This window comes from Pisolithus orientalis, assembly GCF_024613125.1.
Source record: "Pisolithus orientalis strain OTSU chromosome Unknown F5J12scaffold_7, whole genome shotgun sequence".
Lineage (NCBI taxonomy): Eukaryota > Fungi > Basidiomycota > Agaricomycetes > Boletales > Pisolithaceae > Pisolithus > Pisolithus orientalis.
The window spans coordinates 81,109-102,782 of NW_026260788.1; the positions used below are offsets into that span (position 1 = coordinate 81,109).

The window sequence follows — 21,674 nt, forward strand, 5'->3', positions numbered from 1 at the left end:
AACTTAGAATGGATCATCAACATGACAACCAGGGTTGTGTCAGGGTAGAAGGCTACTAGCAGGAGCCAGCAGAGAGATGAAAAGGCTAGGAAACATAGCAGGTGAGGCACCAGAAGAACCCAGAACAATATTGAAAGCTAGGCAGTGCAGCTAATGCATCTGGGGACAAACCATTTCAGTCTGTTGAAGAGGTCATTGTGTGAGAATGCTGATGGCTGGGGGAACTCAGGTACAGCAGAAGGTTTTGTATCAGGTCCTTCAAGCATCTGGGTGGGACATAGAGTTAGCAGAAACCAGCAACTGGGTAGAGTCATGAAAAGGGAGTTCATGGGAAAGATTTGCCACAGTGGCTTGACAATAAGTAATGACAGACAGTTTTAGATTAAAGATTAGTGATGCTCAAGGTGGCTTTGGAAGTGCTCTAGAATTGCACACTGCTGCTGCTATAAAGTTTGACTCTGATGTGCCAGGCCCTGTAGCACTGCTTGACTAGCAATACATGGTAGTTACTTATCCTGGAAGATACATGTCAAATAACATATCAAACTCATATTAATGCATTGTACATGATTCAATAAACATCTACCCATCATCCAAGAGCTACCAGATGCCCTGGAAATCTGTCTTCCAAGATCTGCTCAAACAGCTAGATGAGACTAGCCTTCATGTTGCAATAGCAAGGCTTGAAAATGCATGATGTGGAGTTGACAGTAGCAGCTCAGAATCTATGTCAACATCACTGAGTTCAGGCTCCAGCTCCCCCACAACTCTCTTCTTCATCACTCTGCCATCACCAGTCACTCCAATCCTGTCAGATTTTGAATCCAGCACCTCTGATGACACAGACTCCACAGCTGAGTGCAATGGGTGTTATGCTTGGCTGCTAAATGCAATCACAGCTCTCAGAGATGAAGTAGAGCATGTGTGTATCCTTGAGAGACCTGAGATGCCAATGATGTGGGCATCTCAGCTGTGCCTCCTCAAACATTTTGCAGATCATTGACCCCACCTGTTTCAAAAGCACCTTTGTGTAGACCCACCAATTTTTGATTGCATTCTGGATCAGATTAGTGGACATGTGATATTCCAAAGCAATTCCAAAAACCATCAGCTGGCAGTTGCAGTCCAGTTGGTGATCTTCCTTTTCTGTGCAGGGCATTATGGAAATGCAGCATTTCCTGAGGATGTAGCACAGTGGGCTGGTGTTAGCATTGGTGCAGTTGTCAATTGTACAAACTGTGTGATGGTAGCTATACTGGATGAGCACAATAGATTCATCAATATTCCATCTGAAGACTTGCAGGAGATGGAAAGAGCACAGGTTTTCACTGAGTCATGCACCTGTTCAGCCTGGAGGAATGGCATGTTCACTGCTGATGGTTCAAGTATTCCCCTCTTTGAGAAACCACATATCTTTGGGGAAATGTTCTATGATAGAAAATCTAGGTACTCATTGAACTGTCAGGTGTGTACTCAAACACTGAGTGCAAACAGCAGAAGAAACTTACTGAGATAGCTTATTGTTTTTCCACACAATCTTCTTGTTGTGGACTACAGACTTGGACATCTGGGAAGTGTCCATGATGTGTGGGCCTTCCAGGGAACTTGCATCATGCTTCAAATCCTATGCAGTTGATTCCATGCAATCATTGGACATAGGTGCAGACAGTGCATACCCATCAGAGATGTGGTGTGTTGTCTCCTTCAAAAAACTTAAAGGATGGGAGATTATCTCAAGATCAGAATGTGTATAACAAGTACCTTTCAAAGGTATGCACCTAGTTTGCTAGCAGTACATGGACTGACAGCTTTGGAAGATCTGCATATGAGTTGAACATGCATTTGCCACCTTGAAAGGGTGCACTTTCAAAGCCTCTGTGAAGTGTGCACCTGAAAATCCAGGACAGAGAAAGATATGAAAGTCATGATTTACTGGGTGCTTTGTTGCATCATCCTACACAACATGATCATCCAGTTTGAGGAGGAAATGGATGAATATGATTGAGTGTTCAACTGACTGGGCAGTCAATGCAAGGAAGTGGCCTTGATGATGGGGATGGAATTGCTGTAGTGGAGGCTGTGGAGACTATTGGTCAGGCAATTTCGAGTGAAGCTATTGCATCAGTTGTTTCAACATCTTAGGATGGGAAAAAACCCATTAATGGTGGTTGTGGGAGACAGGTAGTATTAGCAAGATGAAAAAAATACATTCACCATATGTACATCTTGTGAGAGAATAGCAGAAACATGAATATGATGCAAGCACATAGTGGGAATGTGCTGGAGATGGATACAGTGGGGAAGTGTGGGTAAAAACTTGGCCACAACAAGATAAACCTATGCAGCAGGAGGGGTTGCATCCAAATTGGCCTTCATGAGTTTTGCAAGCTCAATTTTGAGGCAAAGCATCTCTGCCTTGCTGTTGAAGGTGATCTCCTGGGCCTTCATCAGCTGGATGTCAAGTTTCTTTGCCTCCAACTCCAACTCCATCTTAGTCACCATTTCCACCTGCTCTTTCATCAATTCCTCCTTCCTACAAAGATATTCCATCTTGACCATATAGTATTTAGTCTTCCCAGAAGAAGAAGCCACTAGCAACTCAGCTTTGTGACTCAAGTCAATGACCTGGTCTTGAAGCTGAGACTTGCCATGTTTAGTTAGTGTTGAACTTGGCTTCATCGAACTTGTCTTTGATGATGAGTCCCAGAGGGAGTGGCTAGGTTTTTGGGAAGAGCTACTGGAGGAGTCAGATGTTGTTGTAGAGGCAATACTTGCAGATGAAGGAGGAGGGCAAAGATACAGCAAAGACTGAGAGAAGGCAATTCAGCTATCTGATGAGGGCATATGACCCCTTTGCAGGAGGGAGAACCTAGAGGGGAAATGAGTGTCACTTGGTGTTGAAGGCCATTGTAACTAGCAATAACTTATCAGTAAAATTTCATTAATGTTGCTCTGAATGAACATGAACATACCTTGTCACCCTGCACAGATGCAGAGTCCATGTTGACATCAGGGGACTCATCACCACCAGTTTGCTCATCCCCAAACCCCAGCATTGCCTCATCAAACCCAGCTCCACCATCATCTTCACCCTCATTAGTGACTTCACCACCAGCTTGAGATGGCATGTCCTCCTTGGCTTCCTCAAGTTCCCCCACTGTCCCCCCCACACCCATACAATCACCTGCAATCTCAACCCCAGAACCCAAAACATTCTTCATACCAAGTGTCTTGTTTTAGATAACCACTAAGAAGCCCTCTGCATGGTTTTTGTTCAGCTCAGAGCTGAAGGGCTTGGGATTGAACAATGGGTTCCCCTTCCAAATGAAATGTAAGTCATCATACCAAGGAAAACTGTTGAGAATGACATCTGTATGTACACATAAGCCCCTGCATTCTTGTACATTGATCATGTAACATACCATGAAGGTTGGCAAATTTTGGATGGCCAGGTATGATGCCTTCCCCAGACTGTTTGAATCATGCATGGCACTTTTGATAGCTCACTTCCAGCCTAGATGATCATTAGTGAATCCTGGGTTTATCAGATGATTGGAGACTCACATATTGAGATGGTTTCCCACACTGACTTGAAACTTGGCAGCACTCACTGTGTACACATCCTTGTAGACACTGTCATCCTCAAAAATGGCTTGGGCAATCATCACTTGGACCTCCTTCTTGTTGTTGCCCACTGGTCTCTCAGTCAAAGTAGATGATAATGATGGGGGTAAGTTGCCTGAGTTTTTGTCACTGAAAAGAATCCTGCAGTTAGCAGGATGGCTAAGAAGCTGCTGGACAAGTATTTTGGTATAAGGAGTATCCCAATTGATGTTTTTCAGCTGGGTACTTTCCATCAAGGAGTCAGCTGCTGGCTGCTTGTTGGATGCTGGGCCCTTCCCTTTACTCCCACTCCCAGGTACTTGTGAGGACAATCCACCACCAGTAGTCACAGTTACAGAAGGCCTTCCTCAACAAGCTTGTCCACTTGATGAAGCCATGGGTTTTGATAAGAGTGCCTGCAGGTGAGCAGACTGTAGAGGGTGTCATCAATAGGGAGGCATAATTTTCAAACTCCATCATGGCATTGCTCTCAAATTTGCCACTTCCAGAGCACTTCCAAAGCCACCCTGAGTGCCACTATTGACTAATTTAGTCAGAAAAAGAAAAAGAAAAATGAGCAAGTGACTTGTTGCTACCAGTGTTGTGCCTGCAAAATCATAGCACAAGAAGGAAATAATAATACTACCCCCTGAACCACAACTACCATGCTCTCAGCCAAGCTTATCCTCATTATTTACACATGTAGTACTGTCCTCTGTGCTTTCAGGTCACCTTCGACAAGTTCTCATAACTCTCGCATGTGTCCCGGTAATAGCTATCTTCCTCATTATCATTTGACGTGTTCCTCCAGCTACGTAGCTCCAACAGAAATCATTTGTTGCCATGGGGAGTGTCCTCTATCATGTAGCAAATTTGTACCACATCTCAAGAGACTGCTCAGTGACTCGCCGGAAGTTAGACAACTGCTAGTACTAAACCGGGCTCACCTACATATGAATTTGAAACGAACAGTTGCAGATAAGTGTACAGAGCAATACAATTCGTTCATTCGCCGAGTCCCAACTGATGGTACAATTCAAATAAACAACGACTTCACAGCTGCTGCTCTTCGCCCTCCCTTCCGCCGCGCATCCCAACAGAAGGGGAGTTTTTTTTAGAAAAAGAACGAACAGTGAGGAACTAATCTCCACCCATGTCGATTTTCCCAAGAGACAGCAAGAGAGCATGCGTGCATGCCTTCCGGTGATCGCACCTAACTCATCCTCGAAAAGTGTAGTTGGCGCTCGAGTACGGTTAGACACCGCGATCAGCTGCACAAGCTCAACTGTGGGTCGTCGTTTACTCTGCAAGATCAATCAGATCAGGAGGGGACGAGATCGCGTGGGGGATATGCAGAATACGCACTGGAACGAGCTCTCATCTTTCTGCGCTTACGTCTGAGCCTCCGGGAGCGCTTTTTCTTCCACTTCTCTCTCATTTCTGATAAAACCAAAATATTGCACGATTAACGATGGATATGAGAATACCCAACAACAAGCATACCTGGCTAGTGGAGTGAAGCAACGGTGAAGAAGTGGAGATCCTTGGCAAGCCATATTTGCGGCGTCGTGGTGCTGTATAGTGGATGATGTAAGAATTTCTCACACCTCTTCTGGATAACCCCTGTGTTTATGAAGACGGTTGCGGGTGACTGATGGAGCTCAAGATCCCGAAAGACGTCAAGAATCACTGGCCCATACCTGTGGTTTTCACTAACGACCTGGACACTTTCGTCTACCTGGGAACATTATCCTGGCGACTTGTTCACCAAGGGCTAGTTCATCGATGTGCGGCTCGGCTATAACTTCTATCGAATACGTGGACTTCCTCATGCATCCTCTCTGCGGATGTACGCATGAACCAACAGCATTTGTCAACCCGGTGTGCTTGCCAATCGGGAACTCACATCCACTAAGAATGCACAAATTTTACTCATGTATTCCAATAGGCTTCAACAGTTAACGGGCCACGGCGCATCAAGGCACGTTAAGTACGGAAAATGAGTGTGTATTTAAGTTGAGGACTGGAGGAGGACGTTTAAGCTAAACTGAGTGCGTGCCATATAGCGAACATTATTTAACCCCGCACCCTGAAAAAAAAGGAGGGCGACCAACAAAACTCACCAATCTAAACTATTCATTCAACCAGCAGCCTGAGCTCTTTCCAACATCTTATTTATCACGACGGGTCTCCCACCAGTAGAATGGCGGGCCAAATCCGACACCCTATTCTCCCGCATGCGCGTCAAGGTTTGCACCAGCGTAGCGGACGTCACAACGCTCATCCCGTCTGCCTTCCGCATATCATCAGGACCTTCAACGACGGGCGTGCCGACGCGACTGTGGGTGGCGCTCAGACTCTCCGAGAGTCCATTCCCTGTTCCCTGAGTCGTCGCAGAATACGGCGAATTGCTTTGCGTGTGAAACGCGGATCGTGGGGTATCGGAGGTATCGACCTCTTCCTTGTATCGTTCCCACATCGAGTATAAGGATATCATTTCTTGAGCGATCGTGGCGATGAGTGGCATGGACACGTTTAGTCCTGCAAAGAAACCGATGAAATCTGGAGGTTTCTTTGAACCGAATAAGGAGGACGAAACTTGGCGAGAAGATCGCCGGGGTGATATGTGGCTATCATCGGAGGGACTGAACTGGGACTTCTGCATGATCAGTTCCTTCGTTGGTGTGTGTAGCGCTAGGGTGAGATACAGTGCGGTTATTGCGAGTAAGTGAGGCGGGTAAAGAAGACAGAGATCTGAGCGGTACATGTCGTTGATGATAGACCTGGTGATGGGTAAGTTGGGAAACATCCTGGGAAGGGGTGGGAGTGTACCATGCGAGTTGCAGTGCTTCGTCCGGTAGTTCAAGGTGTCCTTCTCCTGTTCCCCAGTACCGAGGGCCGTCGTCTATGCCTACGCCTACCTCACCAGCCTCAGTCTGAGACTCGCTGGACCCTTCTTTTTGACATAGGGACATGAGTGTCCGGTAGGGGTGAAATACAGTAAGATCACACTCCAGGTCAGCGACAAGGTAAAATTCCATCTCGGCCAATTTCGAATTGTCCACGGGGAAATTTTTGACCCAGTATGGTTGCTCTAGAAATTATATACATGCGTCGGAAAGTGCCATTCCAGGAAAACGGAGCGCTGAGGGGAAGGGGGGGCGGTGAAGTACGCACGACTGAAGAGAAAGCGGGCTTCCGTAGCGATGTTCTTGATGTGAGAAGGCGATTCCTCCGCTTTTCCAGCAACATAACAGCATGCAGCAATGACGATGAACGGATCTGTCTCGCAGTATGAATTCTTGAGGTAAAATCTGCGAAAGAAAACGATGGCGGTCGCGATGACGCGCTGTCTGAAGCCAAGCTTCTTTCCGAGCCTGGTGATTGCTGCCTGAATGTCAAGTCCTCGAAATTAAATGCATAAGAGAATCCGGAAAACGAACAATTGGCAAAGAATAAGGAGAAATAGACAAAGATTTCTGGGTCGTCGACGTATCGCATGTCGTCTGCACGGGCCTGCCTTAGCGTTGCTCTATCGACGATCCATCGTTTGCTGTGGACGTGACATGAGTTTTTTCTGTGTACAACGAACTGAAAGTGATCCAGCGCACTAGTGTGTACTGGACCAGAAATCAGTAGCCATTACGGGTCCCTCAGCTGGTCATTTGTTGGAAGCTAGATGATATCCTAGACTTCGTGGCGGTGCAGCTAACCTTCGCAGTGACTACATAACATAGTGGACACGCCCTCAAATACTGCCACGCTCCGTGACTGGTGTGTTGCACTGAGAATATCGTCCAACTTGCATGTGCGTGAACTACGGTGAGTCGTGCGTCCTCATTTCAGTTCCGCGAGTTTAGACGGTTCTGTGCTCAGTGGCACGGCTACTAGCCGAGACACCATCCGCCGTGCCCCATCATCTGGGAACAGCTACGCGACGCGGCTGTTAACAGCTCTTCCGCACTTGAGCGAGCCCTCTCATTGGCCAACAAGTGTCTTAGCGAGTCTTACGACAAGTCACTTCCAAACGGAGGCAGGTATAACCTGCTCATTCCCTCGGGTAGTTTTGCAGATGATTCACCACAGAGAATAGTAAGGTACTATTGAAGGACATTGGCGACCCCATCGACGGTGTACAAAAGTTTGTTTTTCGGGGCGACGTGAGGTCGCGGCTGCCCCGCATCCAAGAGGCAACGCTCTTCCAAAACAATCAGGCGTCAGGAGTGGAACAACATACCACTAGCGAAGCTGGCCTCCAGGCACCGGAGAACAGTGCATGAAACCACTCCGGAGTTAATTCTATTCTGACATCCTTCAGGGACCGCAGGCAATGGAGCCCGTAATGGAGACTCAGGCCTCACTCTGTACGTTGAGCATTTGCTACTGCTTACGCCAGATACCTGTGGAGTGATATTAGAATGTTGTCTTGGTGTCATTGTCGATGTCCCCGATCCTTAAACTGGTCCGCGTCTGACACCTAATATGAAAGCTTCGACGAACGTCAATTCTGTTCTTTGTTCGGGCAGGAGGGTATGACGATCTTTTGATTTGAGGAGTTCTATAGAACTCCTTGGTTCTTGACACCTTACAACCCCTGGATTCCAAAGAGAACTCGAAAAATATCCGCGTGTTGCTTTATGGATGATCTGATAGGATGCTGGAACCACGCAGACCAATTCGACTCGGACGAAGAGACGGTACTACGGTACACACTGACAGCGAGTTGCATGGAAATGAAGGCTGCTCCAACCAATCAGCCTCCACGATAAAGACTAAAAATAATATGCTGTACCGGTCAATCTTCGGACCGGCCGTCATTCCCCTCAGACCCAAGGACGAGGTCAATAAATGTTACGTCGAAGATGGCATCTATGGTCTCGCTGCGGTAGTGTTTGCGAAATTTTCGAATTATATGATGACTATGCATGGGCTCAAGGCTGGAATAACGAGTTCATTTTTACGGTCGCTGGGTTCCAGTACGTCGTTTCGATGGGTAAAATTAGAGTGGAAACATAATGCATTGGCTGAATGGGTCCCGTTTAGTCTTTGCCTAGTTTGCTGCAGAATGCTGACCGCTCTCGTGTAGCTATGGCAAAGACAAGTATGCCCGTGTTGATGAGGAATTTAGGGAGGTAAGTCCCCAGCACAGGTGGGCAACATAACAGAGAAGTATTCCTCGCCGTCTTTGGGATTGGGTTGTTTGCGTGTTGGCGGTGAAAAGTGTCAGGCTGGAAGAGCTCAAAGGATTCTTTCATGGCATCCTACAAGCATCACTGCATTTCCAGGTACGTGGGACGGAAACGACTAGAAAACAACTCCGAGGACTCAGCCCTCCAAGTCCGTCACTAAATGTTCATGCTTAGGTGTTAGTTCACAGGTATGTGCGATCCTCTCGGTGCAATTTCCGACTACAACAGTTGTCTGTCATCGATTTGAACAGTTATTGTGTGATATCGGTGGATACGTGATCCATCGGGAAGCCGTCAGAGCGTCTTGCACAGGGATGCTAAACGAGCATAGCAGCCTGTGTGGGCTACGACTGCCTGCGACGCTCAACTCTTCCGCCTATTGTTATCCCAGCCTAGCATGATGGATCTAGGAGGTGCTATAGCATTCGGTGATAGCATTGAATCCGAAACTCGCCAAGTCCCCGGCGTAAGTTTGAGATGATTGTACACAGTGTAGTCGACATCTACACCGTCGAACGCGTCATCTGAAAAGACAAAGAATCCGGCCTCGACGGGGTCGTCGTAGCTAGGTGGCTTTTCCGTGCAGTTCTTTGGGTCCTGGATTTGCAGCCGTAGGGATATGGCTTGACGTGCGTGCAAGTGGCAGGCCAAACCAGAACCACAGATCACGGCGGTGCACTGGTATCCTCCTATATTTAACGAGCCCGAATGGCCCCAGGGCAGAATCGACGGTAGTACTGCATCAACTCTGTCTCCGTTGCTACATATATTGTGATTCAAATGCGCAAGGTGACATTGCGCTAAATCTCTTTCTGCCTGATAGGTGCTCCTCTCAAGTCGTGAATGGCGGTTTGCACGGTGAAGCCGTTCTGCGGATACTGCCGTTTACTGTTGCAAGAGCATCGACAGGGGCTAATTATCCAGCAAAGAAACGACAACGTGCTCACTGCTAATCGACTTGGGCGACCGCCAACATGCGCGCATCGACACGACTCGCATCGACAGTTTGTCATGGATTATCAGCCGCACGTTTACTGGGAGTATGGTCTGGCCGCCGACTGGCAGGGAGGACACCGAGCAGTCTGTCACGACGACCACCTTGCATACGCTTCAGTCCAGTGGGCCAGTGCGCACGTCGTGCAGTCTCTTCGCAGGCACCCATTACGGATCCTGATAGGCCAGACTTGTTCTACCACCTCGTTTCGATTCCGCACCCTGCAGACTCGTCTTCGTCCACCCCTGCGTACGCGCTGTCCTTCCTTCCAACTCCACCCTCTTCCAGCAGATCAGCAACTATAATCGGTTGGCTTCCGGCTATCGCAGAGGGGATATCTGGAGACATCGAAGCAGGTCTCAGTGACTTTGTAGAAAACCGTGCGTAAACGACTTCATGTTCCTCAGAGGGTGACATACTAACTACCAATTTTCAGCCAACTTTAGGTCTCTCGTGCAAGAAACCGTCCAGCAGGGCCTACGGGAAGGCGTAGACGAGGTGTGGACGAACGGTGCTCTTCAACTTCAGCATGGATGGATACACATACATGGTGAGTTTCTCACCCAGGACTTACCCTCACCGTCTTCCATTCTTACTGGTCCTTCGCACATGCACGAAACAGACAGTCGCAATGTCCCTCCTCTCGGTCGTATAGGTGATCCAGACGATATCATTGGCTCAGTGCTTGTCGAGGATAGCAAGGTGGACATCTTCCGTAGATTCTGCACCCCACATTACTCACTGAAGCCTCGTCGTTTTCTCAGATCTTGCCAGATACTTATCAAGCCATGCCTGCATACCGGCTCTGCACTTCAGACGGGCCTATTCAGCTGACTGAAGGTCTTGCTAGGAAACTAAGGACTGTGCTCGAGGACGTCGCTTCGCGCGAAACGCCATGATATTCGTCGTTCATTATAGCCTAGCATGCCTTGGTCAAAAAGCATTTCCCGGTCATCACATACCTCTATGCTTGCATATTCCAGTTGGACCGGTCCACACACTGTGTAGGTCTCAACGCTATTTTCCTAGACCAACGCAGGAAGTCAACCAAGGGAGACGTAGATTCAAGCAAGTGATACGACCGAGCATGCGCATACGGTAACAGGACGTAAGTGCTAAATGTAAACGCCCCCGCCAGCATCGCGTGTTTGTTATCGTTGTGATGAAGGAATCGTTCGTGTGTGAGACCAGTTTGTGTGGAGGAGGAAAAAAATAAGAGCAAAAAGATAATGATAGAAGCATATAAAACTGACAACGAAGTCGTGAAAAATGTCGTGAGTGGTCGTGGCAAGTCATCAGCAGGAGATATATGATATTGTGAATGCCGTCGAATGTATGACATTTACGTTCAACGGAATGAGCGCGGCGATCGAGGTCCGAATAGTCCAGGACTTTGAGGACCAGGTACTACCAGCGTGGGCTCAACAGACGGTGGTGAGGGCGCCATATCAGGATTGGCTATCAAAAATATCTCAGTCACAATTTGTCAGTTAGACAAGGTTGGGACTCACGAAGCCATGTCGCCCACGACTGCGCATGTCTCTGCGGGGGAATGTCTGGCTCTGCTTGAGGTGGTGGGGCTTGCCTCGGTTTCCGAATCCTTCTGGTTGGCCGTTGATCAACGGGGCGCCAACCCGGACGGATGGGATGAGGAGCGTCTTCTGGCGCTGGTGGGACGTCAGGGGGCGGTCGCGGGACATCGGGTGGCGGACCCCCACCCATCGACGGTGGCTGCCTATTATTTTTTCGAAAATTATTAGTAGCATTCAAACCGAGTTGTCGAGTGACGAACCAATCTCCGTGGAATTCTCCACCTGGAGAGTACTTGGCTTTCATCATCATCAGTAACCCGAGCTCACTAAAAGGAGTGTTCATTTACGGAGACATATATAGAGTCATCAGATCGAACGTACTGTTGAATGGCTCTTCGCTCCTCACGCAGTTTACCAACTTCACCAAGTAGCATGCGGACTTCGATGGCAAGGGCTTTACTGAATTCGTCCAAGTACTAACAGCCATCATTAGAACGGGATGCGAAGACAGAATATATATTCATACCCCTTGTACGTTGTACGGCACTTGTTCATTGGCTGTGGCACGAACGGCACTGATCAATTCTGCATGCTGCCTCTGGTTATCAGCGTGCCAAGCTAAAATGTTGCGATCAGCATCAGATCACAATGTGTAAGTCAGGTACCCACTCTCGGAAAGCGCATTGAGCAATTCTCGTTGTTCGGTATTTTGCCTTGCGAGATCCTCGAGGACCTGTTCAATACCTGAATACTTATTAAGCCCACCGAATCCGAAGATGTCGGTACAGAAGACTTACCAGGTTTGCCCTCATTCGCTTGTCTCGCGTCCTCCTCCCTCTGCTTAGCAGCGTTTTGTTCCTCCACGATCCTTGCCACGACACCAAGCAGCTCCTGGATCTGATTATCTCTCTCATTCTTCCAGCGTTGTTTTTCTGTCCAGCGGTTCTCATTCGCGGTCTTGTTGTCCTCACAGCACGCCTGATTCTGTTGCACCAGGTTCGCGATCTCGGCTAATTGATTGCGCAACGCGTCGTCACGCTCTGCAGCCGCTGAGCGGGCTTCGTCTGCTTCTGTCATACGTAGCTGCCGCTCGTTATCAAGTTCTGTACGAACACGATTAAGTTCCTCTTCTAGTTCGTGAATTCTTGCTTCGCGCGCTTCATCCAAACGTCGTCGTTCAGCCTCCAGTTCAGCACGTGCGCGTTCACGTTCAGCAGCATTCTCTTCACGTTCCTTTTCGAGTAACTCTCTTTCCATGCGTACTATCTCCTGGACGTCCGCTGCATGGCGAGACGCCGCGTCCTGGGTGGCGGTCCTGATAGATTCAATCATGGAGGCTTCGTCGGCCTCGCGAGGTGGAGGGACCGGTATCGGTGGAACGTTGGCCACTTTCTCTTCGAGTTCGTGGAACAGAGCATCACTTCGCTGTCTGGCTTCGGCATCCCTCCGAGCCTCATTATCCATGAAAATATGCTGCCTAGCCTCCTCGTTCGAACGGAATTCATCCTCGCGTCTTCCCTCAGCGTCATGGGCATCGTGCACGATTTGAGCAAGATCGCGTTCGGCGTCGTTGAGACGTTCGTGCTGCTCGCGCAGGGCGTCGATGAGTTGAGCATCATGCGGCCCTGGCATTCCATCCTCGGGCATCGGTGGCGCCGGAACGTGGCGGGCGATTTCACTGGGGGGGCGTCCTTCGTCTCCCTCTACAATGCTAGGTGGAGGAGGACCACCTCGTGACGGCGTGCGTGACGGCGTGCGCCGATGGTCATGCACATCGTGAGGCTCTACAACCGAGCCCGCAACAGATGCAGGATGAGGAGGGTGTCTCTCCCTAGTATCCGTAGGCAAACGAGGTATAACGGTGTCTCCATGGGGCACACGCCTCAGATCCCTTTCGTACTGAGTGCGGGGAGACACTGGTCGCTCTGCAATACATCAGTACTAAAATCAACAGGCCCCCGTGTGAGCATACCTGGATAATGATAAGGCCTCGGTGACTGTGGTGACGGATCTATAACAACAGCATGATGGGGACCATCCTCGTGTTCGCCACCTAGCCTAATAATGGTAGGTTGGGCAGGGGAATGTGGACGGTAGCTGCGCGGGGTCCCAGCGTCTCCCTCCCTATACTCTGGCCGGCGGTGGATAGATGGCGAAGGGCGCCTTCTATCGTAATCGCGGTCGCGGTCACCTAGCTCGGAGGAATACACTGTATGGTCACTTGGACGTCGCCTGTGACTATCCTCACGCTCAGGTCGTCGTCTCTCGTGCTCATGGGGTTCCGCCTCTCGCTCGTCACGGGGTGGGACGCGATGTGGTTCCTCCTCTGCTGCTGCGGGCCGTCTGGGAGGCTGAATACCTTCATCGTGATCCTCGAAACGAGCAGGAACACGAGGTCCCTCTCGTGTAGCTGGATAGGTACCCGCATCCGGTTCGCCTGTTGGCACTGTGTCCAGCGGGACTGCTGGTTGCGTGGGTTGCGTAGGTTGCGTAGGTTGCGTGGGTTGCGTGGGTAGCGAAGATTCCGCTTCTTCAGGCGCGGGCTGACGTCTGCGTAAGCGGCGAGGATCACGGTCCTCGTCCTCATCAGATTCAGAATCGGGATGGCGACGCCGACGACGGGGATAATCGTAGTCATCATCGTAGTAGGGCGAGCGTCGTCTTCTGCGTCGTCGTGGGTAATAATAATCGTCATCATCATAATAATAACGGTGGCGACGCGGATAGTAATAGTCATCGGAGTCATAGTCATACGTCCGCGGGGGCAGGGTCACTACCGTGGGTTGAGGATGAGCGTAGATAGACGGCGAACCTTGGGTGATCACGGGCGGCGGTGGCTGAGCGTATTGTTCGGGGTGTGGAGATCGGAGAGTACGACGAGGACTTGGTGGCATTTCCATCATCTCACCTTCATGAGGGGTCCTTAAATCGGCCCGGGAAGGAGGGTGGGAGGGTATCACCGGTTGTACAGGTGCCATTGGAGGAGCTGGTTGAACGATAATTTGACCGGTGCCCGGTACACCTGGCATGGGCATAAAATGAGGCGATCCTGGCACAGGGATTGTTGGCGGAACTACCGGCATTCCCATGGGAGGCGCTACAGAATGTCCCATAGGGGGAGGCTCATGTGCCACTATAGGCGTTGGAGGAGACGGGTGTATCTGTCCAGGAGGCGGGATTGGGGGAGCCGTTCCTACATTGATAATATTCTGGGGAGCTTGCGGAGTGGGTGGGCGTGATTCCCCTAGCTGTATGGGAGGGTGTTGATCGCCGAACGGCACCGGCAGAGGGGCTGGGCTGCGGGGTGCTGGGTGGTATGTCTCCTGAGTGTCAGTGCGTGAACTGCGTGAACCTGGTGAGGGCGGAATATAGACTGTAGGACCTGTTGGTTGAACAATCACTGGATGAGTTGCTGATCTGGGGCTAGGAGTTTGAGGTATAAATGGCTCGTCGTGCTCCACTGGACGATGCCTATAAGGTGAAGGGGTCCGAACCTCAGGGAATGGGGCACCGAGAGGCACGTAGCCTCCCCCTCCTGGTCCACCTGGAATCCAGCCAGGAGGTGGTGATGGAACGACCCGGGTGACAGGGGGCGAACGGAGTGGACTCGCGGGGACCGGGAATGGAATCACAGGTTCCTCGGGCCCCAAACCGGGTGGCACAACAGGGTAGTTTACTGTCACCATTGGTTGTCCGGCAGGGCCAGGAGGCTGGGGTATGACTGGGGGAATGACGAACCCAGGTGGGGGAGGTGGTCCTCCTGGAACAACCTGGGGTTGGGGTTGGGGCATAGCTAGCCATGAAATTTTAGCACAAACGTAAAGTCAAGACAAGTGAACTTACGAGGAACGACACCAGCGCCAATACCGACGCGTGCCATATCAGCCCGGAGCTGATCAATCCTTTCCGCTACTCCCCGCAGCTCCGCGTGGCGGTCATTCACATCCCGAGCCAACCACTCGTTCAGGCCTCGCATATATCTCATAAGCTCACGTTGCTGGTCTACGGTCGCTACTTGAGCACGGCGGTGTTCCTACAAGCGTTTGAACAGGCAGTAAATCCATAGCACGGTGTAACCTTACCCTAAGTATTTCGATCAGAGTGTCGAACAGAGGCAATTGTACGATAGTCTATTGGGAGCGTCAGAAAGCCGCAGTTGTACCGAAGTTAGCTCCTTACAGGTCCTGGGGGCATTGGAACGTAAGTTGGTCCGGGAGCCGCAGGTTGAGCGGGTTGAGCAGGCCCGAAAACACCTGGAGGAGGGACGGCACCGGTCTGTTGCATGGAGTGAGAAGTTGTAATTGTTGCACAGAAAAACTGGACTCACGCCATCGACGCGGGGCCGTCGGTACCAGCTGCGCGACGCCTGGGGGTCCTCGGCAAGACCTAACGACGCAGGGGCTGTCGGAGGCCGATCATGCAGTGGCGGCTGTAACAGGTGTCAGGGAAAACGAATACAATAGAAAAAAAAAACACCGACTATGACTGGGTACGCCGGTTCAACATGGGGACGACGCTCGCGTTCTACTGGCCGATCACCCATAGCATGTTCTGGTAGTGGTGGGTGGCTTGGAATTGGTAGAACCTCGGACGGCGGGGGTCGTTCTACGCGTGGTGCGAGTGGCCGGCGCCTGACTGGATGCCGCAAAGGCGGGTGGAGCGTCTCGGGTGAGAATATCCCCATGTCTGGGAATGGCGGGGCCGAAGTAGCCCTTCCTGTCATGACCGGGCTGGTACTCCTGGACCTTGGTGGTCTTTGTGAAGGCTGATATGTAAAAGGAATCAGCTGAGGAGGCGCCTGAACCCCATATGCGCCAGGAGGGGGAGGAGCACCCAACAACTCCAACAGTTGCTCGTCCAAGGAGGGCCCAACGTGTCGTGGCGCCGGTGCATGGATACGGACACCGCGCGCCAGATCTGACCAGCGACGGTGTAGGCTTTCTAAATCAGTCGATGACTCAGAGACGGATTCGACTTCTACTCCTGGTCTCGTCCGTTCCCGGAATTCTTCACGTCTCCTGTCGGTTATAGACTCCCGCTCGACTTGTCTCTGCCTATCGAGTAACCGCTCAAGGAGCGTTTCGATGGTCTCCAAACGCTCGCGTATTTCCGTGTTGTCCTGAGGAACCGGCCTTGTTTGTCGAATTTCATCAATCATCTGATTTGTGGCATTTTGGCCGTCCCAAAGCGCATTCATTTGTTCCCGTAGCTGTAAGAGCAATTCTCTCAAGTTGGCCAAAGACGGCCCTTCCGCAACTACCGGGAGCACGGTCGCACCGGACTCAGTAGATGGCGTAGGAGACGTAGGAGGCGGGGATGGCTCTGAAGACGAAGTCAGAGAAAGCGTTGGTCCAGGTGAAGGCTCCGAAGACGAAACAAGGGAAGGTGTGATCTGCGAAGACGGTGAAGACGGCGATGACGACGACGACCAAGATGGCGATCCTGGAATGTCGTATTCTTCTCCTAGTTCTTCCTCCTCAACCATAAGGCTCAGATCGTCGGAGTGATGAGAGGACAGGTACGATATCCCTGAGTCGGAAGAAACGATCGAAGGTGCTCGTCTTAGAGGCGGGGTTACATCAATAGGAATTAACCCGAGACGCTCTCTGGGACCAGCAGGAGCTACGCGAGGTTCAGATATAATACTACTTCCTCCCACCGATCGGTCTCGATGAACCACTGGCGGTGGTTGTGGGGGCCTTTCGGAAACTATAATTCGTTCAGTGGATGATTGTCTGGTCCGCAAGAACTCTGAGAGGGCGCGCAACTCGTCTCGGATTGTGCGAACGTTTTCCGCAATGTCGTGGGTTTCTTCACTTCTGAAATGATCTAGCTCCCGAATCTGCTCGAGTATGCGCTCGATGTCATGAGTGACAGTCTCAGTCTCAATGACATCGGGAACCGTTTCGAGTGTCGAATGGATGGAAGGGACCCTAGTACTTGGGGTAGGGAATGAGACACTGATACTGGGGGCTGGCGATACTGGCAGAGGGAGCATTGCGGGTTCAACATACTAGATATGAACTTCAGTATCGTAGCCTGGAAGCCAAGACTGAACTTACCACAGGGAGAGTGCTCGCGCGACTGGACAGCAGTGTTGGCACCGTGGATATTTCAGATGGAGGCGGGACATCTGGCAGAGAAACAATGTCCTCTTCTAATTCTCGTGTCCGCAAACTCGACACAGAGGAAACAGTGGAAGGAGTACGAGATAGCGATGACGAAATCACACTACTCGGGATCGGCGTTGGCTCGCTTTCGGGAGGTGCGACCGGCGTGGGAGGTGGTGGTACATGTGGCGGTTGAGGTGGTTGAGGTGGCACATGTCGTGGCGGCGGCGGCAGAGTTGGCAGAGGTAGAGACGGCGTGGACGTCGAAATAGTTTCGGATATATCTTCAGAAATAAGTGTCAATCTTTCAAGGCTTGTTAAAGGAGAAGGGCTGGGTCGCATGGCCGACGTCTCGAACGACTCATCACGGCCCTCTCGGAGACTGACAGACTGAGTGAATGGCGTCGGCTGTAAATGTGAGGAGTCGTAGGAAACATCAGTTTCCTGTGCCCAGTGAGAAGGGTGAATCGACGGGGAGGCTTCAGGCTCAGGAGATAACGGAGATTCGTCAGTCTCGCTAGGAGAGATATCGCTGAGCGCTATCTCCGAAGATTCAGTGGTTAAGCTGGACACCGGCTCTGTTCCGGACGACGGTTCAGGGGAAGTTGGAGAGACCGTAGACGGGAGCGAGAGCGACACATCGCCGGTGGAGACAAGTCCGGATGAGAGCATTTCAGGCTCTTCTTCGGGTGCTTCAGGTTCGACACCAATACTAACGCTAGAGGGGGTAGGGCTAAATTCGGAGGGAGGAAGGGGAACCCTCTCAGGGGATATTTCCAGTTGGACGTCAGATTCCGAGGCAATGGAAGGCACGACTGAGGGTGTCTTGGGTGGAGGCGTTGGGGCCCTCTCGACTGGAAGGTCAACAGCCAGAGAGGGTGGGGTGCTTACTTCCGATGGAATGGTTTTACAAACGGAAGCAGTCTCGAACTGCGTAGAGCGTTCGCTTTTGCAGACCTCCGCAGTGACGAACTCAGTCTCGGCCTCTGACTTGCATACCTCTGCAGTCACGAACTCCGTCGAGACCTCAGAACGGCAAACCTCCGCGGTGTAAAACTCAGTAGACGCTTCGGTCTTGCATACATCAGCAGTATAAAAGTCTGTCGATGCTTCAGTCTTGCAGACATCCGCAGTGTAGAAATCGGTCTCAGACGGGATAGTGGGAAGTGACTTGAATGACGCCGTCGACGGAGTATGTGCGGTCTCATAACCCTCACTCCCTGAGGTGTCAGGAAGCTCAAGAGCAGACAACGCAGCAGTCGAAGGAGCCGGCGTTGGGGTGACAGAGCGACTCCTGGTCCAGGTGCTCATCGTGGATCGACTTGCCGAATACGTGTACCCGGTCGTGGCGTTTTCCTTGTCAGACGTGCTCTCCGAACATGTGTTGCACCTTTGACGTCTCCTACGGATTTCGGCACTCCTGGATAGTGATGAACGAGACGGCGATGTGGATGCGCAAGTGCTGCATGAGAAGGAACCATCATGAGAGTCACCGAGGTACGAGTTGGATTCTGTCCGCCTGTACGATAGAGTAGATGGAACTATCTGTGTGTTTGAGCCGCCCGAGGTCAACTCAAAGGCAGTCTCATCAGTAATGAGGCCGGTGGTAGTACGGTCGCGATCAGACGTCGACGTGCTGGACATCGAGAAGAATGAAGAGCGAGGATTGCTCGACGTCTTCGATGCTGCAGAGAAGAAAGCATCATCCGAGACATCCGAGAGGGGCCGTGCCTTCGTTTTTGCACTGGGAGGTGGGGTCACCCTAACATCCCTTCCAAGCCGAGGTCCACTAGAAACCGTCACCGGGGAACCATCTCCAAGGATCCCACCAACGAGACTCATGGCGAACCCAAGACCAGGCTTCGCGTTCCTTGCCCGGCTGACAGCTGATGCAAACTCTGCATCCAAATCGGTCAACGAACTGGTACGGCGCAACGAGCTGCTTCGACTGGGAGCAATAACCCGAGGGTCCCCTGGGTACACGTATGACTGATTGGATACGGCACCATCATCCGTAGTACGAGTATGGGTAGGATAGGAAGGTGCGCGAGAAAATGAACCAGTGCTCAAACTATCCGACAAGTCGGAGACGCTAGGGATGGTGTGAAGTGGAGGGACAAATACGGTAGAAGCCGAGCCGGAGGTTGATCCAGATGCACTGGTGCTGGTGATCGAACGGATCGTCCTAATGGACCCGGTGGGCGATCCCGGTTCCGAGCGGTTCGGCAGAGTGACAGAGCGATCTAACGCTTCCCTGACGGGAATTTAACAAGCATACCATTTGAGGTTGAAGTTAACACTTACCAAATTGCGCTGACCCATCGAACTCTCTCGCGCGCGCTCTCAGCTGCCAACCTCTCAACGCCGTCAGTGTACAGTAGTTGGAAAGGACAGAGCAACTCCATGAGATCGGGGCCCTGACCCTCCGCTACCTGCGCCCGCGCGGCAATGGTACCGACGTCCTCTGTAGCACTCGAGTGCGTTGGGGAAGGAACCGAACGAACTTCCGTGCAGTTTAACAAATCCAAGGTCACAACTCCCCTACCTCCACCCGGAGCAATCCAGGAGAGCAAGAGCATGTGAGGGTAGAGAAGGGCTTCGCAACGCTGCCATCTGTATGGTGGCCCAGAGTGCACATTCAAGTACCACAAGACACCAATACGAAGGGGCTTGAAGCAAGAAGGATCAATCTCAAGCGACCGCTACTCAAAAAATCAAACTCACCTCGCGACTGTCCCGGGCATAGGCACCCAGTTCGGTCATGTCAAATGGCGGAGGGATAATGGTACTAGCCATGCTTTTCGGAGTGGTTGGGCGATGCCCGTTGGAATTCTCAGCACCGTCTGGAACACGCTCGCGTTGGCTGGCACGTCTTCTTAGACTGAATAGCCCATGGCCACTCGTGCCTGGACCCGTGTTGCTTGGCGGAGAAGTAGTTGTGTCCGAAGGTGACTTGGGTGTTTTATCAAGCGACGGGGTGCGGTCTTTCCATGCTGCAATAATATTGCGAACTGACGTCAAGGGAGAACGAGGGGACGTCTGCGGGCGGTGAAGAGATGAGACGGTTGGAGTGACGTTCGTCGTGTTTGATGCGGTCCTCGACGCTGTGAAGGTGTTCGAAAACGTGCTGGCAAAGTCACTGGGGCTCAACTGGGTGCTGCTGCGGGTAGCGGTGGTAGCTCCTCTGGTGGGCGGCGCAAGCAACGACGACATAGACAACGATTCGGAAACGGCTGACGATGCTGACGATATGGTAGAACCAGCCTTACTCTTTGCAGGCGAGGAGGGACGAGAACTATAGCCCGTGGAAGTACCGTAGCCAGTCGTGCTGCCCAAATGAGGAGTGGACTGGCCCATAGGGAAGAAAGGGCTACGAGAACGATAACCAGGCACAGACGAGGTGCGAGTGTGGCCAAAGGAGGTGTCGGACGGCGAAGAAGCTCTGTCCTCGAAGAACGCAATAAGATCACCAGTCCTTCGACCAGGAACGCGGTCAGCCATGAAGTCGGTACCAGAGCGAGTGTGCAAGTGTCCGGGCGAAGCGGTAGTGCTACGATGGGCGGAAAGCCTATGTCCTTCTGGAGCCCCACGCGCCCCATAAGACGTGGGACGCGAAGGAATATTTTCTGTACGCTCTGAAATAGTGCTCAGCCGAATTCCCTCACGATTGTAGATCGAGTAGGTATCCAAGCTGGTTGAATACGACGGTGTCGTTCCCGTGTAGGTTGGTCCGCTACTAGAGGTGCCACGCGACCACTCCGTCAGCAAGTCCTCTGTGTTCTCGAATTCGCGGTCAATGACATTGAGGGAAGCCTCCACTTCGGCGGCATCTTCTATAGAGTTTTCTTCGATAAACGTATCGCTAGATCCTCTGGGCGACAGGTTGACACGTCTCATGTAACGATCAGAAGTGGCACCTTCGCTATCAGAGGACGCAAGGGGGGTATCTACAGAGTGCAGTTTGAGTATGGAGTCGTGTTAGATGTGCCCAAGACGCGTATTACCAGAGCTTGACTGAGAGTAACGAGATGGAGACATGGGTGTTTGAGAATTCGAAAAGGTAGAAAAAGTGGCGGTCCCATAAGTTGGGGAACGCGGGTCAGTGCTTGAGCCGTAACTTGTCATGTTTGTTTTCTAGATAATGAAAGACACGGTTAGTACATCTCAGAGAGCCAGCCTGGCTGCGAGGCACACAAAGCAACTGCAATCGAGAAACTCAACCAAATTTAAGTTTAGGGTAGACTCG

General features: G+C 51.3%; 4 protein-coding genes across 4 annotated transcripts; 2 read left to right on the forward strand and 2 right to left on the reverse strand.

Annotated features, from left to right (window-relative positions):
• The first annotated feature begins 4,188 nt into the window (after positions 1-4,188).
• Positions 4,189-5,143, forward strand: F5J12DRAFT_815100 (uncharacterized protein). Its single transcript, XM_051745016.1, has 3 exons — positions 4,189-4,907; positions 4,969-5,043; positions 5,107-5,143. The coding sequence occupies exon 1, from the start codon at positions 4,269-4,271 to the stop codon at positions 4,719-4,721; it is 453 nt and encodes a 150-aa protein (XP_051602033.1). The 5' UTR covers positions 4,189-4,268; the 3' UTR covers positions 4,722-4,907; positions 4,969-5,043; positions 5,107-5,143.
• A 380-nt stretch (positions 5,144-5,523) lies between these two features.
• F5J12DRAFT_815105 (cyclin-like protein) lies at positions 5,524-7,305 on the reverse strand. The gene is made up of 5 exons (XM_051745017.1): positions 7,215-7,305; positions 7,047-7,156; positions 6,781-6,990; positions 6,436-6,697; positions 5,524-6,386 (listed from the first exon to the last, which is right to left on the reverse strand). Exons 1-5 carry the CDS (start codon positions 7,244-7,246, stop codon positions 5,744-5,746), a joined length of 1,257 nt encoding a protein of 418 aa, XP_051602034.1. The 5' UTR covers positions 7,247-7,305; the 3' UTR covers positions 5,524-5,743.
• A 2,461-nt stretch (positions 7,306-9,766) lies between these two features.
• Positions 9,767-10,685, forward strand: F5J12DRAFT_717028 (uncharacterized protein; the record flags this gene model as incomplete). The annotated part of the gene is made up of 4 exons (XM_051741042.1): positions 9,767-10,166; positions 10,223-10,340; positions 10,413-10,488; positions 10,551-10,685. The coding sequence occupies 4 exons, from the start codon at positions 9,767-9,769 to the stop codon at positions 10,683-10,685; spliced, it is 729 nt and encodes a 242-aa protein (XP_051602035.1).
• Positions 10,686-11,011: 326 nt separating this feature from the next.
• On the reverse strand, positions 11,012-21,642 carry F5J12DRAFT_512512 (uncharacterized protein). Its single transcript, XM_051739790.1, has 17 exons — positions 21,433-21,642; positions 20,153-21,375; positions 19,733-20,097; positions 17,381-19,682; positions 15,799-17,331; positions 15,646-15,747; positions 15,498-15,593; positions 15,401-15,448; positions 15,162-15,351; positions 13,291-15,111; positions 12,116-13,243; positions 11,988-12,062; positions 11,845-11,936; positions 11,700-11,794; positions 11,579-11,644; positions 11,298-11,521; positions 11,012-11,244 (listed from the first exon to the last, which is right to left on the reverse strand). The coding sequence occupies exons 1-17, from the start codon at positions 21,551-21,553 to the stop codon at positions 11,135-11,137; spliced, it is 9,591 nt and encodes a 3,196-aa protein (XP_051602036.1). The 5' UTR covers positions 21,554-21,642; the 3' UTR covers positions 11,012-11,134.
• Between the last annotated feature and the right edge of the window lie 32 nt (positions 21,643-21,674).

Excerpts from the sequence above, each read along its gene's own strand:
- F5J12DRAFT_815105 (XM_051745017.1), bottom strand. The coding sequence starts at position 7,246 with ATGGCTACTGATTTCTGGTCCAGTACACACTA. Across the intron at positions 7,157-7,214 it reads TTCTGGTCCAGTACACACTA|CAAACGATGGATCGTCGATA; the intron begins GTGCGCTGGATC and ends TCACGTCCACAG. Across the intron at positions 6,991-7,046 it reads CTCCTTATTCTTTGCCAATT|CAATCACCAGGCTCGGAAAG; the intron begins GTTCGTTTTCCG and ends ACATTCAGGCAG.
- F5J12DRAFT_815100 (XM_051745016.1), top strand. The coding sequence starts at position 4,269 with ATGCTCTCAGCCAAGCTTATCCTCATTATTTACACATGTAGTACTGTC.
- F5J12DRAFT_512512 (XM_051739790.1), bottom strand. The coding sequence starts at position 21,553 with ATGACAAGTTACGGCTCAAGCACTGACCCGCGTTCCCCAACTTATGGG. Across the intron at positions 15,352-15,400 it reads CTCTGATCGAAATACTTAGG|GAACACCGCCGTGCTCAAGT; the intron begins GTAAGGTTACAC and ends AAACGCTTGTAG. Across the intron at positions 15,112-15,161 it reads TGGCGCTGGTGTCGTTCCTC|CTATGCCCCAACCCCAACCC; the intron begins GTAAGTTCACTT and ends TTTCATGGCTAG.